Source organism: Lepidochelys olivacea (genome assembly GCF_965140295.1).
Source record: "Lepidochelys olivacea isolate rLepOli2 genome assembly, chromosome: 8".
Taxonomy (NCBI): domain Eukaryota; kingdom Metazoa; phylum Chordata; order Testudines; family Cheloniidae; genus Lepidochelys; species Lepidochelys olivacea.
Genome location: NC_140418.1, coordinates 71,138,057 through 71,158,788, shown reverse-complemented (window position 1 = coordinate 71,158,788; position 20,732 = coordinate 71,138,057). Strand labels below are relative to the sequence as shown.

The 20,732-nt window shown below is 39.5% G+C and overlaps 1 protein-coding gene across 3 annotated transcripts in view; it reads left to right on the top strand.

Annotated features, from left to right (window-relative positions):
* Positions 1–17,256, top strand: part of PALMD (palmdelphin) — a 73,522-nt gene extending 56,266 nt beyond the window's left edge. For all 3 annotated transcript variants that reach the window (XM_084636302.1, XM_084636303.1, XM_084636304.1), the window contains 5 exons: positions 8,975–9,089; positions 10,185–10,218; positions 10,321–10,434; positions 11,488–12,585; positions 17,142–17,256. In XM_084636302.1, the coding sequence (XP_084492428.1) occupies positions 8,975–9,089; positions 10,185–10,218; positions 10,321–10,434; positions 11,488–12,585; positions 17,142–17,185 (1,405 nt within the window). In that variant the 3' untranslated portion in view covers positions 17,186–17,256. The remainder of the gene's footprint in view (positions 1–8,974; positions 9,090–10,184; positions 10,219–10,320; positions 10,435–11,487; positions 12,586–17,141) is intronic.
* Positions 17,257–20,732: the final 3,476 nt, after the last annotated feature.

The window sequence follows — 20,732 nt, the reverse complement described above, 5'->3', positions numbered from 1 at the left end:
ATTTGTCACCTGATGAAGGTACCTTAAGTGTTCTCAGTGCCTGAGTCATAGTATCTGGCAGGTCTCATGGCAACAGTTGCTGCAGGTCTCCTGCATCCTGTCAATAGAGAGGACTTAGAATGAGCATCAAAATAACTCCTACAGTATTAGCTCAAAGCTTACAGCAAGTTTTTAAATCCTTATAATAAATGGTCAGACTATTGCATTTAAAAAAAAAAAAGACACTACATTCTTAAAATTGACTTAACCAGGTTTCTAATAAGGTTAAATCCTATTAGAATCACCTGTGTAGTGATGATATTTTTGTATCTCTTACGATGCTTAATTCCTAAGGACTGTTAAGGATGTTGCAGGATCTCATTACAGAGTACATACTGTCCTTCGATGCTGCCTTTATTCAAAATATAGCCATTATTTCCTCCTGGACAGGAGGTTGTATACACTGATCGTACACTTTCTTTTGCACCATATGGAACCTTTCTATTTCATCTCACTTATCATTGTTCTTATTATAAAGTCAACATACTGTAAAGGAGAGAACCACCCCCCTCCAAAAAACACCCAAAACAGAACTAAATACTTCTTTGTATTTCAGGGAGGTGGATTAGAATCAGAGCCCCTACTTTTCATTCCAGGTTGAATACAAAAGTAGACCAGGGGTAAAAATTTCAGAAGTGCCTAAGTGACTTAGGCTCCAAAGTCCCATTTTCAAAAAAGTTACTTAGGCACATAGATGCAGGTAGGCTCTTAGTGAGATTTTCAGAAGTACCTAGGCATCTAATTCCTATTTACTTCAATAGGAGTTAAGCACCTAGATACTTCTGAAAATCCCACTAAGTGCCTATCTGCATCTTTAAATGCCTATAATTTAAAAATATGGCCATTAAGCTCCAAGGTCACTTAGGCACTTTTTTGCATTCTAGATCATATTTTTACCAAAGCCTAGTTTGTGATTCTGGTTCAGATGTAGCCAAAGCTTTACAGCAACAATAATTCTCATGAGGTTTGGCCCAGAGATGTTGAAAAAAAAATATCTCACTGCTGGCAAGCTTTCTACCATTTGGAAATAAAACTGCATAAAACCAGCTCATAGATATAAGTGTCATCTAATCCATAATCTAGATGTAATTCAACCTTGAACCTGAGCCTAAGCATAACCCTCCAACACTGATCCAAAGACTTTCTTGTCCCTAGCCCATCTCTGATAGTTTTCCATTAGTTTTACATGCAGAAAACAATCAAATAGCTTAGTTACAGAATACAAATATCCATTAAATTCCTAGTGGAATTTTAGCCTGAGAGTTTTTAATTATTTCCACTCTATCTTCCCTGAAGATCTATTTGAAAATCCCTTCCCCAAACACACAGTGTTTTCCCGTATACCGGGAAGCCAATTTTTTAAAAGCTAACTTCTATTTCTGTGCCTGTACATTTCAGGTTCGAGCAACTGTAAAAGCAAATTTTGAGCCTTCAGTTGTTTACAGGCATGATTAACATGCTGTGGGTGTCTAAGCACCTGACTGTGACCACAAATCAGTTATTTAGATTGCAAAATTATTTCAATTGCAGTCATTTACAAATGCAAAATCAGAAGCTTAGTTAAACTCAGGATGAAAATTTCATCTGAAATGTCCACTGCCCCACAACATTAAAAGCTTCCTCTCTTCATATTAGTCTACTTCATTTTGCTATTCATGAATAGTGGAACCCAGAACTGTTGCTGATTTTGTATGTACCCTTGTGGCAGGTGACCTTTTGCAGTGCGATATGGACATTTTCTCAGCTCTGTGCTATTATTATTTGCGTCATCTACTTAATTTTGTTGCCCAGCTAACTTCTCCTTCCCTTTGACCTTTCTTTGCAAGCACTCTTAGATCATTTTCTCCTCCAGATGATTTCCACTTCTTGATGCACATACAAAATATCCTAGCTTTAACTGAAGTGCAAAGAGAGCCTGACACAAATGGCATGAGTATAAAACTGCCAAGGGAAATGCAACACAGAGACAGTCACTGTACTCTTCTTAAAGTGAGAAGATCTAGTTATGATGTAATGCTACTTAAATAGAAATGAGTGTCAGTAAATATCACTTAGTTTTGTTTTGAATGTGCTGTGTTTGAACGAATGTAGAAAGGAATCAGTGCTATTACTCAGCAAAAATATCTCCCAAAAGATATAAGCGAACTCAAGTGTAGAAGAAATCACACACACAGCTCTTTCACACAACTCACATTCTTTAAGCTAACACATTTGGCAGCCAAAGAAGTACATTTAGAACCATTGTAAAATACTGCGGGGGACGCCCAGAGCTCTGAGCCATTGTGTTTTCTCTCTGCCTCAGGAGGAGTGGGTTTTGCTCGAGATTAGAGTGTGTGTCAGCTCCCACCCTGCCCCCATAATGTGTCTTCCTCACTAGCCATCTCAACACTCTTCCAATCTTCACATGTCTAGCAGGCAAAAGTTAGTGAACTCCAGCTCCAGAGCTCCTCAGAGATGTCTTTCTTCAATGCACAGCCCCATCACTGCACATTCACTGAAAATACTACATTTGTTGCTCCTTTAAACCGTCAATACATTTCAGCTCATTAATGTAGCTGGTATTTGACACTCTTATTTCAGTCACAGCACTGAACTGGTTTATAGTAAAGGTAAAACAAGATTCCACAGAAAGCCATAGGTTTAAGTGATACCAAGTACTAGGAATAAAGGTAAAAAGGTTTACAAACAAACAATGGTAAGAATACACTTTCTAAAGGGCACAGACTTAATTTAGCAAGCTGTAGTCTTCATTTAAGGTAGCTTCCCCACTAATATTCCTTTTCCAGCAATAGCTGATTAGCTCATAACCAGGCCCTGGCTTTCCTTGTCTCCTCAAGTGAATGATAGTCTTTGTGTGTGTCCTTATATCTCAAAGTCTGCCTTTCTTTCCAGGGTCAAATTGATCCCTTGGGGTTCAGTCTGCTGTCTCCTCCAGGAGACCAACTGCATCTTGATTAAGGTGTCCCCTGGTGTATTCCAATGTAATGGGTCCTGCTGCCATTTTACAATGCAACTGTCCCTATAGCAATTCCCCATGCCAAATGACTGGGAATTGTCCTTCCTTTTGTTTACCACATACGTAAATTACAATCCCATCATCATTGATCAACCCTGCTTTGTTTGTATTCAACTCCTGGGCAGACATGTTTTCTACTTTGTTCAGATACAGACTTTACAAGCTAATATCAGAAGCCATCCACACTCAGCCTTGGCACATACATTTCACGATGATATCATTGACCAGTCTGTTGTAACTTGCCAAAGGATACCTCACAAGGCATATTTTGTATAAATATTTATTGCAATAGTGTGTAGGGTGTGAATACAAGGGTACCTAGTGAGTCACACCCAGGTCTGACATAATGCAATTTAATTCCCAGAGAACTTAAAAGACAAGAAACAGGAATCAAGCTGAAATGAGTAACACTCCAGGAAGTACAAAGGTATAATGAGATGGTGTTAGCTGTTGAAAGCATGATCTGAAGATCATCAAATTCTAATACCACAAAATAGTTGGGGTTTGATCAAACTGTAACAAGCTAAAACTCCATGCAGAGCAAAACATAGCATAAAAGCATTAAAATCTTTGCAAGTGAAAGCCTCACCATCTTAGTGCTGATCTATAGATGGCCTTGTGTGGGTGTGCCAAAGAGGAGAGAAAGTGTAAGAAACTCCCATCATTTCACCACACCTGCTAGATGTAGTTCAGCTGTCTGCACACAGGAGCACAAAATATAGTGACCTCCTAGCACTAACCAGGCCAGAATGGGTGTGGCTATGGTCCAACCTTCCTGTACACTGGTAAGTGCTTGCAGGTGAGCACAGTTATACCTTTTTAAAAGATATAGCGAGACCTACTCCTGATCAGACTTCCCAGGCCCTTTGTTCTGTATTATACAGGTGTAATAGCTCTGTCTACCATTGGCGGAGATCTAGATATGCTTTAAAGGTTTTCAGGACCTTAATATACAAGAAACACCTAACTATTTACATGAGCACCTCACAATCATTAATGGATTTTATCCGCAATACCTGTGAGAGGTAGGGAGCCATTATCCCCATTTTACAGATGGAGAATTGAAGCATGGGATAGATTAAGGCCCAGACCACAAAAAGATGTAGGCACCTTACTCCTATTGAAATCAATGGGAGTTAGGCCCCTAAATACCTTTAATGATCTGGGCCTAAGTGTCTTGCCCAAGATCACATAGGAAGTCAGCGTGTGAGCAGGGAGTTGAACCTAAGTCTTACAAATCTTAGTGTAATGTCCGTTCCAATAGCCCACCTTCCTACCACTGTGCTATAACTGCCTATCCAACAGCTCTGAAAGAGAAGACAGATACACTGCTCATGTGCACACTTGCCACTGAGTAACACTATATTATTGAAAATCCCAGAGAAAGAATTTTACTGTTCATCTGAATGTCAAACTGGAGAGTGGCTGTCACATGTACTACCAAGGGGTGAGTTATTCTGTGCTTCTTTCTTTCTCACTCTTTTTAAAGAAAAACATGTAAATTCCTTTAAGGAATATTACAGCATTTCTTTAGCTCCTGGTTTCTTTCTGCAGTTGCAGGCAGATTTCATAGTGAATGCATGCATCTTTCCCTCTCATCCCACTACGGGGCCTCCAGTTTGAACCATTTCTTTTTTGGAGTGCCTAGTAGGTCCCTTCCAGGGTTAATCTGTACCTGTTGATCATCCAGTACACAAGCAGGATTTCTGCTTTTTTAGATAAAAGAGAGAGTTCCGTTCTTTGTATCAATACTGAACAATTAACAGTGACCTGAGCCAAAACTGCAGGCGAGTAGTTCAACACTCAGGTTACAAGCCGGAATAGCATTCACAGTATCTATCCCATAGTACTCTGTTTACATGGTAGAGGTTACAGGGCATAAAGCCACACATTCTCAGCTGAGGGTGCAAACTGGCTGCAGAATCAGGTAGACATATTTTGTCACTTAACTGGACAGCTTGGTTGCAAAAACCGTTCATTCTCGGTAGAATTAGTTGCTAGACAACTTATTTTAAAAAGATTACAAATAACAACATGTTACCAAGCACCATTCAGGCAGTTGGGAATATCCAGTATACTTCCAATTATCCAAATAACAATGGGAACATGGATTTTATTCAGATACTCAGGAATTTGGATCATTGAGAGGGCAGGAGCCATTCAGCAGCTGAGTGGCCTCCCCTGCAGCCTGGGGCTTATCCTCTGCCTCTTCCTCACCGTCCTGACCAGGGGTTTCTGCTCTGCCCACCAGGACTGCACCTTGCACCTGCAGGGATTGGGTGTCCCCAGCCTGGTGGCAGCCAGGAAGCCCTCTGCAACTCTGCTGTAATGGCCCCACTTACTCATTCCTGTGACAGTGGTCTGCCACAGGAGCCATTGAGCAGCAGTGTGGCTCCCCTGCCACAGAGTCTAGTCCTCCTCTTTGCAGTCCTGGCCCAGGGTCTCTGATTAATTATTTGAACCTCTGCATTATCCAAATCCATCCCTTGTCCCCAAGCATGAGATACCTGCCTTCTGCAGCATGCATCTCATGCTGCAGGACAAGGAAGGGGCTCAGATAAGGGGAGGTTCGGATAATAGGGTTTTGGAAAAATAGAAGCTGTAATTTATGAAGGGAAGTTATGGCTAGATGGAGCCCAGAGCTGCTAAAATGTTGGCCCTCCCCAAACTGACTTTTCCTCTCTTTCTGGTATCCTCCAGCCAGACTCTTGTCTTTCTTCCACTCCTGCCTGGGTCCTTGATCTTTCTTCCAGGTGAGGCAGAGCTGCCTCTCCCTGCAAGCAGCAGCAATCAGCTGTGTGCTGTACTGTTTCCTGAGTCAGTCACTGCTCTGATTGGGCACTCTCTGACTTGAAGTCCCAGTTCCAAAGATCCTGCCTTAATCTACTGATGGAAATGGGAAACTGCCTTGAGCCGTGAATGTTACTCAAGGGCAGATGGACAAATACCCACACCAGGTATTTAATATCAGTAGCTATGCCCAGCTTCCCTACACCTGAAACCTGTACAAAGCAGTGAAAACCTCCAAAGATAAGTACCCCATAGCAGCCAAATTCCTCTCACAGCATATGTATTTTTAAAAAAATAAACACTAAGAATGGGAAATAGTTAAATATCAGAACTTTTTTCCCCCAAATAGAACATTTAAACATTTCTAAATCAGATTTAAAAAAAATAAATTACAAAAAGCTATTCTGGCACAATTTTCAGCCTCTCCAGCTATGCACGTGACACATGCAGCACAGGGCTTTTGCAAGAATGCATCCCTACAAGCTTCAATGTGCAAATGTATAAGATTCTTTGCAAACTGACCCTAAAAGTTTTATACATAAACATGAAATGATAGAAACAAGTGCAAAAGCAATTATTTTAGATCCAGATCACTGAAGTCAAGGGGAATCTTTCGATGAATCCAGTGGAAATGTACCTATGGATTTAGCTTAGGACCATAATTACTGTTCTCTGCTGTGGGCTTGAGTAACATATAGAGGGCTGGTGAGAAAACAAGCCTTCCTTTTCACAGAAAATTACAAAGTTTCAAAACCTTCATGACAACGTTTTCCTCAACTCCAATCCCTTTCTGTGAAACATTTCAGTTTTGACAAAACAGCATTTTTGATGGTAAAAAGTTGTGCTGAAGCATTTTTGACCAGCTGTAACATACAGTTCTGCATAACAACAACAAAAGAGAGAGGGAGGGAGAAAAGAATTGTGATTCCCTATAGATATACAGGATGTACAGAGAGGCTACACACAACTAGTAAGAAGACAGGGTGAAATCCAGCGTAGACTAAGAGATGAATTCTTTCAGCTGGGTATCAATGTGCCTCTTCTGTAACAATAAAGGCTTTAAAAGCTCTCAGACAGCCAACATGTCTGGCAGGGAGGCTATTTTGGGTTAGTACTATTGAAATCTGGAAGGGAGATAGTAGGATCTCCAGTAATGGATCCACTGTCTTATTAATACCCAAATTTAGTTTACTAAATATTCGTGGAATATTGCAAAACACAGTGGTATTTTAGGTTTATGCTTGCATTGTATCTAATCTGCTTACCGAGGCCTTTGGTTACAGCCAGGCATGACCCAAGACACTTTCCTTTAATAAATGGGCCCCTTAAAATTACCTTCTTGTTATAGAACACCTAACCCAAGTGAGAAGAAGGTTCAGAAAGGGGATGTCATTAATATCCCGCTGACATATATCCTGCTTATTGAAGCTGACAAGCTTCTCTTGCAAACTGGCTGCAATTATGAGGACATTACCTTGTACACTTGAGGCCCTGCCTCAGCAAGCACAATAAACGTTGTTCAGCTTTCCGTGCTGCCTGTCCTTGGTGCATTGAATCAGCATTTCTGGGCGTATTACTGTTCTTCTGAAAAAGAAAGACTTCCAGAGATGTAGAGCCAGCACTTCTTCCACAGAGCAGGATGTATAGCAATGTTGAGTTATAATGGTAAAGGGCATATGGCAGGAAGGAGGATTTTAGAGACCATTGATAGCCGGGACATGGCTTTATGACTCCATCTATTTAAAACTGGTCAATGTTGTAAAGTTGTGGAAGGTACACATCCAGTTCTCTAATTGGACTAAGGTGTGCCACATCTAAAACCCCATCATCACAGTACTTTGCATTTATGCATCACCCTTCCTTTCACAATTAATCAAGCCTCATGCAGTAACATGCCTGGGAGTCAGGTATTGTTACACCCTGTTCGTGGATTGTAAAGTGAGAGACAGAGATGGGGGGAGGGTAAATGTTCATATTTATGTGCACTTGTGGACACACATACAGAGGAGCAAGTGTTAGACCATTCATCCCCCAAACCCCTTGTCACAACTGTAAATCAGTTGTACTTGGTCCCAAACAAATGAAAGTGAAAGAAGTAAAGCTTTAATCCCAGACTTTGTAGAAGTTTTTTGTACATGGGTGGCTTTGTTTTTGCCAGATACACAATTAACACTGGTTGGAAGGATTTGTGCTAGTATAATACTATCATCAACACAATTATGATTTGTAACAACAATTGTTTTCTAAATTGAAATAATTACACTGAAGAAAGATAATGAGATAACTTTATTGGTTTACTTTAGTCCTACAAAGTGAACTTTAGGTATTTGTAGCTGTGTTTTAAAACTCAAACAAGTGCTCATAATCCCAGTTCCACTGTGTGCCAGCTACAAGGAACAAATGCAATTTTATCTCCAAGGGCAGCAGTTTAGCTCTCTTATCTTCCTCCACTCTTTTGGAGCTCACTTCTGCCACACTTACTCACACAGAGTAGCACCTTACTCCACAAGAAGTCCAACTGAAATCATTGCCGCTATTTATGTAGTAAGGCACTAATCCACATTATGTAAAAATTGTCTGAATCTGGCCCCTTAATTATAATCTTGTAAATTGCTTATAACTTTCCTACCCACCAAGCAATCAAAATGCTCTGCTTGTTCTAGACATGGGAGAATGGTGATCCAGAACAAAGAAGTGAGCAAATAAACACATTCACCCCAGTCTGTGAACTGGCCTAATATGTTAAGTCATTGTTATATGGGGAGGTAAACACCATTTTAGTTGTGATAATGCTTGATAATGAGAGAGTTTAGTTGAAGGTGAAGAAATCCTTTAGGGGCCTGCCCCCTTCCCCCGCCTCTTCTAAACAAGTTAATAAAGAAACTTTACCAGAGTGCCTTAATCTGCTTATTTTCAAAGTATCCTCTGAAGAGATCTGTGACAAACAGGCATATTCTGATTTCATACCTTCCTAAATCAAGAGCAAATCAGTTTCATCAGTGTAAAAATGGTGTAAGTGTGAGAGGAATCAGGCCCATCGGTATCTCTATAGGAAATATACTGAAAGCATAATTGCATTTTAATACCTATTCTTTAAATATTGTTATATAAAATATGTTATACTTGCAGACTTGAGAAAGAAATTGAAGCTCTGGAAAAAGAAGAGATGAAAATCTCAGTTAATGAACAGGCAATTTTAAAGAAGCTTAAATCAGTTGAGAGAACAGCAGAAGATATCTTAAAGGTTGGTGTTACAACTCTTCAGAAAACAGGATTCTTTACTAAAATCTATTTGTTATAATAATGAATTAAAGAGGAATTGAATGGATCATGGGACTGATAATAAGATACGGGGTATTTCGCCTCATTAGTTCAAATCTAACATAGAAGAGTGACCAAAAGATTACACTACCCAATGGTTACATGACCTATATGGAAAGAGTTTGGTGGTTTCAGCCCATTACTCTATGGAAAAAATATCTACAGCACATCACGAAATCACACACTGCAATTGGCAGCTTTGCAGGCAATCTCAGCAGAGAGGGCAAGGAATGAATAACGAGCATGGACACTGAGCTACCTAAATCCTTGAGGTGGTCACTCCAAGCAACTATATTGTGACAACTAGTTTGTCTCTCTAGTATCCTGGGACTGGCAGGGCTACAGCTATATTATGTTGTTCACCTGTCATAGAGCCTAAGTGCACTTACAATAAAAATTGTATGGTACCATTAATCATTAGTCAGCTACGCTGACAAAATGTCAACAGCATTTTTTAAAACCCTCTTGTCTCCCTCTTGAAATAAAAGAGAAGCCTTAACCCATAACTTCAGGAAAACCCTAGCTTTAAACAGATTTTCAGCAATATGCCTGAAAGTCAACAAACTTGGGGCCAGAGTGCACAACACTTGCTCATGCAAATAGACTCACTGACTTCAATGAGATTACTCACAGCCACAATTGCCTGGTGGCTTTGTCAGCTCCAGGGAGAAAAGTAATTCCTGAAGTGAGGGCCCTCCACTAAGAACACCCCGTCCTCTACACTCCAGAAGTACTATGGGTTGTTCTCTAGTGCCACGTGAAACTGTGAGAGAGAGGCCATCAGGAGCCAGACTCTAAGGGGATAGATAAAGCATGCTGGCAGAGTGGAGTGGGAAAGCTTGCCCCACCACTGCAACTGTCCTGTTGAGAAGTTGTTTTCATTTCCAGGTATCTTCCAGTTCAAACTGAGCTACACAGAAAGTTAAAGAGTTGTGCAGTAGAAAAGTCTCTGTGTTTTGAGTTAATTTCTTAAAACTGAAATAATCACATATCACATTTTGTTGCTCTTTCTTCATAGTCTGTGAAGGCAGCTAAAGCAGGAATTCAAGAAGGTATGTTCAACAGAAGCATTTTATATTAAATTTTTTTTAAATGTTTGTTGCATGAAGCCAATGAAAAGTAATGTGGATCTCCCATTTACTTATTTTTAACAGAGCCAGTGGACTACATATATACCAATATACCCGACCTTCCAAAATCCTTCAGACCTTCTGCACTGAAAAGGGCCGGACAGGCAGGAACTGAGGATGATGAGGAAAACAGAAGAGGTACAGATTGGTAGTAACTTTAGAAAGAGTGCAGATTTGTAATGGTTCATAAGAATCTTAAAAAATTAAAGCTAACTTATTTAGGGAAAGGATCGAGAGACTACAGATAATAGGCATAATTCTCTTCTTACTTACACACAGGTTACAGCCGTGTTAGTCTGTATTCGCAAAAAGAAAAGGAGTACTTGTGGCACCTTAGAGACTAACCAGTTTATTTGAGCATAAGCTTTCGAGAGCTACAGCGAAAGCTTATGCTCAAATAAACTGGTTAGTCTGTAAGGTGCCACAAGTACTCCTTTTCTTTTTACTTACACACAAAAACTCCATTGTAGTCAGTTGAGTGGCACTGCTGTATAACTGGTGTACCATTGAGAATGAGGCCCCATGTTTTCTAGCACTTTCATCCAGCACTGACTTACTGTACTTGAGGTAACCCCTATCTGGTTCTGATAGTAGTCCACATAATGCATTTTCCATAAGCAATTATGCCTGCTGAGTAACCCAAATCTAACCATCCCCTGACCTCCACAAAGCTTCCTGTCTCCCACTGTTTAAGACCAAGACTCTACTCCTGCATAGTACTACACTCCCTCAATTCCCATTGACTCCCACTGCTCGGCACCTTGTAGGAGCTGGCCTCAAGTTTAACCTGGCTTTCTCATTTGGTGTTGCATATTAGAGCCTCAAACAGCTGATTTTCTATCAGAGATGAGTCCCAACCAAAATATTATTTCTTAATATCTTCAAACTTTGAGGAGGACAGCAGGGGATAAAGTGGGGGTTCAATCTCAGAACCCAGACCTGGATTCAAGTGACAAGGTTGACCATTTTTGCTATTCTATGCTGAACCAAAAGCTTAAATCTTAGTGCATGCCTCATTCTTTGGTGCCTTAGACTCAGGATCCAAATTCTGTGGCACAGGACAACAATCTCTGCTGAAAATTGGACTATGAGATTTGACAGTTTATCCAAACCACCTATCATAAGGATAAGATCTAAATATTTGTTGCAGCTACTATGTTATCACTGTTAAGTTCTTATTTCTCTTAACAGCATTGTTTGCCATGGAAATTAAAGTTGAGAAAGACATGAAGACTGGGGAAAGCACAGTTTTGTCTACCATACCTCTTCCGTCTGATGAGTTTAAAAGTACAGGAGTAAAAGTCTATGATGACGGTAGGAAGTCAGTCTATGCAACGTGGTCCAACGGCAGCGTAACACACAATGGCATAGATGAGCTTGCACCTGTTGAGGTGGAAGATCTTTTAAGAAAAGCAACTGAAAAAAATGCTAAATCTCCTACAGAGTATCATGAGCCTGTGTACGCAAACCAGTTTTATAGGCCAACAACTCCCCAGAAAGACAAATTAGTTCCTGGGCCAAATTTGGAAGACACTGTTAAAAAAGAGACTAATGAACTTGGCAATCATCAAAATGAATCTTTCTATAACAAAGGCAACAGGCAACATAATGAAGAAAATGGTTTTGATCTTCCCAAAGTAACACTGCCAAAGTCTCCCTCTCCAGGGTCTCAGCAAAAAGAGGGAAAGGTACACATTAATCCAAAAAACAGGATAATACATAATGACAAAAGAGGAGTTCTACAAAAGGATTTGGAACCCTATCAGAAGACAAGAGAGAGTCATTGTGAGGCAATGTTTATGAACTCAGAGGATACCAGTGAAAAGTCTCCTGTAACTCAGGATGCTGATGAAGACATTAGGTACAGCATTGTTCAAGCTGTGCCATGTTATGTGGATGATACAGAACCTGTTACAATGATTTTCATGGGTTATCAGCATGTAGATGATTATGAAGAAGCAGCAGCAAACAAAAACTTGTCCAGATATGATGGAATTATCCATGCGGAACTGGTTGTCATTGATGATGATGATGAAGATGACAGCAAATCTGAGAGACCATCGTATCATCCTGTAGGCCATTACAGTCAAGTTCACCAGCCACCCAACAAACAAATAGCAGAAGTTCCACAGAGGATCCCGGAGGAAAACCTAGGTGGAAACATGAATAAATCATGCCACAAAAATTCCATATCACTGGAAGAACAAGAAGAAAGTTTGAGCTCTATGTACCATACTCATCTTGATGGCCAGCTATCTGGAGACGGTACAGAGGATCCCTCGTTAACAGGTAATAAAAAAGGAAAATCATGTCACTGCTGTTCACTCATGTAACAACTGATTGCATCACTCTTTTTTCCAACTAACAATCCTTTTCACTTTCCCATTCTTCTGCTGTCTTATGGACAATTACACAATTATTGGTCAATGTCTTTACTCTTTTTATTGGTTAACGTATGCTAATCTGAATTTTTAGTACTGTGGAATGCTTTTTTCACCTTCAGCAATGCTCTAGTTGGCATATTTTGAAATAATGATCATTTTGAAAATTAATTTCCAAAAACCTATTTCCATAATGTTCAGAGATTAAAAAAATGAAACAGAAATTTAACACTCTTGATTCTTCTAGAAATGCCAATTTAAAATACTACTTTTGACATATGATGTATGAGAATACATTCACTTTGCTTCTGGGTGACTAATAGCATTGCTTCTTACACTATGTATCTCCTTATTGGGACATATCTGTGCCTGTGTTCTAACTATTTCCTGTATAATCTAATTTATGCCTTAAATTAGAAAGACTGTTTAGCAAGCAGCTTTACATTCTTCTTGGATCAATTTTGCCTACCTTGCCTTGACTATGTTTATGCAAATTAATGTATTTTCTAGCCTGATTTATTTAGATATTTTTATAGTTTTTAAAATATGACAAAATGCCATTTTCCTGTCTGTATATTAACTTCAGTCTGTCTGTATTGTCTGTCTTTATTTATTAAAATACCTTACTTTTTTCTAATCTGTTAACATATACAGTCTTGCACTCTTTCTTGGTATACAATTTTATAAAAATGTTAAAAAGAAATCCTCAAATAGCAATAGTTGTCTATCAAAGTAAGCGAATATGTTTTATATTTATACTATAATTTAGCTATCAGTGAAATATATCTAAAGAATAAGAGGAGCATGTTTCAATCAACTGGTAAAGATTATATTACATTTAAAAGAAAAAGACATCATCATAATATAACTCAAATGTATTCAATTGCATCCTGATCCTGTACCCCTCCCACCCTCCAAAATTCCCAGTAGTTTTGATTGCAGAAGACATGCAAGATTGGACCTTAGCTAACAATCCACTGGTGATCTAGCAATAGTTAGAATGTTAGGAAAGGAGTAGCAATTTAAATGTAAATATCTCCACAGGACATGGATACTTCATTGTAGCAAGCTAGCAATTTCAAGTAACATTGCCTGAGTATCACTGTACTTGGAGAAACTTCTGCATAGCTATTGTGAAAGGATGCATTCACTTATTTCATGTTGGCATGGTGCGGTCATGCACCATGCAGCCAGAAATTTTAAAGTTTACTTTTCTTTCATTTTCAGAAGCTGAATTTCTTTTGGCAGATAGAAATACACTCACAGGCTGGTCCTGCCTCATTTTAACAGTAAACTAACAATTATTTCAGTGGGAATAAGGCAAGCCTTAAATGTAGTTCTTTTAAACCATTTTTATCTTTGCCTATTTCCACTGATTTAAAATTTGTATAAGAGAGAGGAGAAACAGGTCATTGGATGTAATCCTGGCCCCATAGACATCAATAGGAGTTTTGTCACGGACTTCAATGGGGACAGAATTTCACCCCCTATGTGAAATACTATCTCTAACAGCGTATTTTTAAGTTCCCAGTGGAACATGGAACAGGGCCACATCCCTCTCCTTCCCCCATCTTTTTGTCACCACCCCTTGCCCTATTAGATGGTGGAAAAAGCCAGGAAATGACTAATTGTTCCATACAGCCTTGTAGTCATACTGGTAGTTCTAAAAAGGAAACAAAACCAGGAAAACCTCTTATATCCAAAGTAACAATGTATTACAAAGGGCTACTGCTTAGAGAAAGAAAAAAAACTGTTTACAAATCAATCATTCGCTCAAATCCAACTACCAAGTTCATCCTGGTAACTCCACTGAAATCCATGGAGTTACCCCACGGATGAATCTGGCACATTACCGTTAATTGTTATCGCATTGCAAGCTCCTGTTTTGGGTCAGATGCTACAGTGTAGCATAGAGAGGAAAACAATCAACTAGGCACTTGAGGGCTGAGGAGTCAATGGTAGCATGTGCACACGAAGAACATGTATCAGGGACTCTGCTAAAAATGAAGGGGAAGTGGATGGCAAATAAGACTAGGGAACAGATATCTTATGGCAAAATTAATTTGAGAAGAATCTCCAGAGTAAATTGCTGTAGAGGTTAACGGTAGTAAGGGACAGCTCGGAGGCACATGAGCCATGTTCTCTGCCTATGTATTTGGGGATCCATGGGTTTGAACCAGTTTCCTGCACATCCCCCCCCCCGCCCCATGCAGTACTAGAATTGCAGAACAGACCCCTCCCCTTTCCACATGGCAACCATACTTGCCTCCCTCTGAGAATGGTGGTGTACTCATGACCCCAATCTACAGTTACAGTCTACTGCTTCCATAGGGTCTAGCCCCAGGATTACAACTTCTATTTTTTTTTAAAAAAAATTCATTTTCTTCATTTAATTTCCGGCATGTGAATTTGGCTCATGCAAACATTTGTAGCGATTTAAAAAAATTAATCGCAAATAATTGCACTGTTAAATAATAGAATACCATTTATTTAAATATTTGTGGATGTTTTCTACATTTTCAAATATATTGATTTCCAACTACAACACAGAATACAAAGTGTACAGTGCTCACTTTATATTTCTGATTACAAATATTTGCACTGTAAAAAGTAGTATTTTTCAATTCACTTAATACAAGTACTGTAGAACAATCGCTTTATCATGAAAGTTGAACTTACAAATGTAGAATTATGTACAAAAAATTACTACACTCAGAAACAAAACAATGTAAAACTTTAGAGCCTACAAGTCCACTCAGTCCTATTTCTTGTTCAGCCAATTGCTCAAATAAGTTTGTTTACATTTGCAGGAGTTAATGCTGCCCGCTTCTTGTTCGCAATATCACCTGAAAGTGAGAACAGGCATTTACATGGCACTGTTGTAGCAGGCATAGCAAGATATTTACATGCCAGACACACTAAAGATTCATATGTCCCTTCAAGCTTCAACCACTATTCCAGAGGAATTGCGTCCAGGCTGATAATGGGTTCTGCTCGATAACAATCCAAAGCAGTGCAGACCAATGCATGTTCATTTTCATCATCTGAATCAGATGGCACCAGCAGAAGATTGATTTCCTTTTTTGGTGGTTCGGGGTCTGTAGTTTCCGCATCAGAGTGTTGCTCTTTTAAGACTTCTGAAAGCATGCACCACACCTTATCCATCTCAGATTTTGGAAGGCAATTCAGATTCTTAAATCTTGGGTCGAGTGCTGTAGTTATTTTTAGAAATCTCACATTGGTACCTTCTTTGCATTTGGTCAATTCTGCAGTGAAAGTGTTCTTAAAACAAACAACGTACCAAGTCATCATCCGCGACTACTAAAACATGAAATATATGGCAGAATGCAGATTAAAACAGAGCCGGAGACATACAATTCTCCCCCTAAGGAGTTCAGTCACAAATTTAATGAATGGATTTTTTTTATTATTTTAAAAACGAGCATCATCAGCATGAAAGCATGTCCTCTGGAATGGCAGCCAAAGCGCAAAGGGGTATACTAATGTTTAGCATATCTGGCACATAAATACCTTGCAATGCCGGCTACAAAAGTCCCATGTGAACACCTGTTCTCACTGTCTAGTGACATTGTAAATAAGAAGTTGGCAGCAGCAGCATCTCCCATAAATGTAATCAAACTTGTTTTGCTTAGTGATTGGCTGAACAAGAAGTAGGACTGAGTGGACTTGTAGGCGCTAAAGTTTTCCATTGTTTTGTTTGAATGCAGTTATGTAACAGCAAAAGAAAAACCCAGAACCCACATTTGTAAGTTGCACTTTCACAATATAGAGGTTGCACTACAGTACTTGTATGAGGTAAATTAAAAATAATCTTTTATCACTTTACAGTACAAATATTTGTAATAAAAAATATAAAGTGAGCAGTGTATACTTTGTATTATGTGTTGTAATTGAACTCAGTATATTTGAAAATGTAGAAAAACATCCAAAATTTTAATAAATTTCAATTGGTATTCTACTGTTTAACAGTGCAATTAATCACAATTAATTTTTTGGAGTTAATAGTGAGTTATCTGCAATTAATCAACAGCCCTAGTTTAAACTAAACCAGTAAGTGAAGGCTATAAACAAAGAGCTTAGTTTAATTACTCACATTTTCTTTTAAACTTGTCACTTATCCAAATCAAGAATCATACAGCTGTTCGCTCTGCATTAAATTAACATTAAAGAAAAAAAATTAATAAGCTTTGAAATTTAGCCCAGCTATCTTCTAAAAGTGTTAATGGATTCATTCTCTGTACTTTGTCTATGCTGTGAAATTACCAGCACTAATCCTTTCTACTAATTTCTTTCTATAATACTAAAATAATGCTTAGTCTGTTGGATCTAACTATTCGGGGTAAGTACATTCTTCCTTATTCTAAACAAGGAGATTTTGATTCAGAAGCAGAAAGCTAATCATACTATTCACTGAGGTTTTTCTGTTCTCTTTTCTATCCACAGCTCTGAGGATGAGAATGGCAAAGCTGGGGAAAAAGATGATTTAACAGCTGGAATGACATGGAACTCACATTTAGGCTTTATTAATCAAAAGAGAATAAAGTTAAGGCTTCCTTTATCCCTGTTTTTCCGGACTTCGTGTTTTGCTTATTCTAAAATATAAGTGTGTATTACATATTACACATATGCAGCCCTGTCCCTCTGCAGAAATCCAGTGACTTCACTAGGATTCCTCCCAGACATAAGGGGGCATCTGCATGGATAAACAGTGCAAATCAAATCCTGGAGTCCTTACACCTAAATAAAACTACTACTGACATCAATAGGAAATTTTCCTACATAAGAACTGTCAACTTTGGCCCTATATGAGCATACTGATATATACCTACACCCACGTGCTCTCACACACACACACAATAATAGTTGCTATGAATACAGCACGGATAAGCAATTAAACACCCCTTGAGGAAATTCCAGTCTTCAATTTTTCAGACACATGCACACACTTGAAAGTGAACTAACCCAATTGAAGATGCTGTTGCAATGTATTTCTAGTGAAAGTTTATTAAGTTAATGTAAAAAAGAAAAAAGCAGCGATTTAAGGTAGAAATATGATGAAATGTAAATATGCAGAGAGATTCCCATAGCATAAATAGATGTTGCTCCACTGGACGCTGATGGATTGGTAGCAACTGACAACAGCTGAGGACTTGGCTCAAAAATGTTTTAGTCAATAATTACAGTTCAGGTTGTAGCTTCCTAGCAGGAGGCTCTTTCAAGTCAGCTGTGCCCCCGCAGGGATGTAAAAGCAAATCCAAATTCTTCCTCATTAGATGGTAACGGTCTGTCACCATGCTGGCTGTGGGTGGGCGTTCTATAACTGTACTCCTACACATGGGCAGTGAGCAGGCAATAGCTAGTGCTAAATCTGATGCTAAACTTAGGTGCAACTCACACAAAGCACCCCATTGTGCTTGGCAAGCCCAGCGCTGCTTTTTTAGCTCCCCTGCTGCCCCACATGCAGTGAGCCATCATCATACCGGACACAAACACCTTTTGAGAGATACACATGGGTGCTTAAAAGGTAGGGCTGCAAAATCTCAAATGTTAGAACTTGGCCAAATGCAAGAAAATGAACAAATAAAACTAAATAAGGTTTAAGCTGTCGTGTGGCAGTTCTTTTCCACTTGCATTGTTTTCTCTCTCCTTCCATCTTTAGTAATCTTACATTCTCCTATTTTTTTTGCTTTTCCCTTTTGTCCGTTTTCTCCTTCTAATCTGACCACCCCAGCTCTCCTAGTACCACACTCTCTCTCTCTCAGGCATTTTCATCCTAAGAAGATGGAGTCCCTTCCTTTCTCCTCCTGTGCTGGGAGACTCCTTGGTTCCTTTTCACCTCACATTCACCATCCCCGAAAAGTTCTGGGATAAGGAAGTTGGAAGTCAGAGGCATGGGTGTGTAGGAGAAGGGGATGGGATTGGCTTCACTTTAAATCTGGAGAAGTTTAACTTAGTGTTACAGCTGGGATAAGTTTGCTTACTAAGACAACTTCATCCATGCAGGACCAGTCCAAATGCTAGTGGCGGTGCTGAGTATACCCATGGTTAAGCAGGGGTAGAATCCTCAACAGGCTGACATGCAATGAGAGAGAGGTTCTATGACTGACTACAGGACCCCTCCAGGCCTCATGCATCCCCTCTCAAAGGATAAGAGTGGGGAAAAAAGGACCAGCAGCAGTAGATTTCGCCCCTACCCACAAGCAGACAGACAGCCTTCACAGAGTTCACTGTGGCCCAGGACCACAGACTCAGCAAGGCCTGAATTCTGGTAGGGCCTAAAGATCCACTCTTAGGTCTTCTCCTGGAAGGAAAAGAAATACTCTCTTTGCAGCAAGAGAAAGGATGGAACATTTCCTAAAGTAATGCCGCCCGTGCGTATTAAGCAAATTAGGAGGCTAGGAGCCATTTGATGATGTATCTGACTCTGTATATTAAGTATTGTAATTTAAGTATTTTTCCACAATGTAAGGAAAATGCTCAAGTATTAATGCCCAATTTAAATATATTTCAGACAATCCAAATCGATCAACAGAACATAAACATTGCTTGAATTCATGAGAAATGCGTGGTACGATGCCTCAGTCACAGGCTGCCTGTGTTGCCACAGCTGCGGGAAATATGCTGCCCCCACACCTTCAATACCTCTGGCCAGACTCTCCTTAGCAAAACAATCACCGGCATTAGTTTTTCAGTCGTAGCATCGTTTTTACAGTGACTTATCTCCTCCCCATCTCAGCACAGAAGAGCTCAGTGCATCACAAAACTGAAGGGCAGCAGGACAGGGGGCATTAAAAGACAACTGGGATTTTCCTTGCTATGGGGGGGGAGATGAGGGAGGAGAATCATACACAGGATCATGTACATAGCTTCCCCAGCAGCATTAAATAAAAACTTTTGGAACTTAACCCTAGTGAAGTTGTACAGGTGAAAATAGAAGCTCTGTCAACCTGTCGCAGTCAGTTCAGCCATGACCTCTTAAGTAAATACCAGTTGCACTACATGTCTCTGTGAAATACATTCAGTTTATTCACTCGCTTATCTAATATTCTGATATAGTTCTAATAGGCTCCTTTAGGATAAGTTTCTTTTTATTGGCCCGCTTTAGTACATATCTCCCATACCTAGGCCCCCACATCTACAGTTCTAAAAATTGGGGAGGAGAAAAAAAACCCCACACCCAACAACCTGTACAAGCTCCCACTGCATACAATATTAAAGTTCTGTTGAACAGTTTTCATAGTCAAGAGAATTGACAGTCTCCACCACCTTTATAGCATCACTTGTGTGTATTTTCACCACTTCATTTTTCCTCTAAAGTAGATCAGGGTGAAACACTGCTTCAGCAATAGGACTTTTGCATTAAGGAGCGAACTGTGGCCCTAGTGACTTTATTGGCCCAGGAGTGCATTTACACTGCGCCTCGGAATGCTTCATTTCCTCTTTGGGAATATTGGAGGGTGACAGAACTTCAGCATATCAGAAGAAATGACTTGTAACTAAAGACCGATCCTTAAACCCTAACTCATGGGAGCAGTTCTGTTAACATCAATGACACAGTGTAAGTGGAGCCAGAATAGGGCTTTAAAGGAGAAATGCACTAGCATAATGGAACTATTCATGTGACTAATTACATCTTGTGTCACAAAGAGTTGGAAGGAAGGGGTCCTGCTCACCTTCTCATTGGAGTAGTCCCACTGAAATCTATTGGGTTCCACACAGGAGTAAGGAAGCAGGATTTGATGCTGGTAGTAAAGTAATGTAGTTCATGTTTGATGTAATGACTGGCATGGAGGAAGTAAAAAAAATCAGTATGCCTAATTCTATGCTCCCTTACACAGGCAAAATTCCCCTGGACTTCAGCTGGGAGTTTTGACTGTGCCATGATCAATTAGTTATAATTTTGATTGAATGTAATTTAATAGCAAGATATAGCCGTAGAATGAGACAGCCCAACAATAATTCACCCGCCTTTATTTAAAGCTAGATTACCAAATGATTGGAAAGGAATACTAATAGCACTCAATGGCTCTGGAA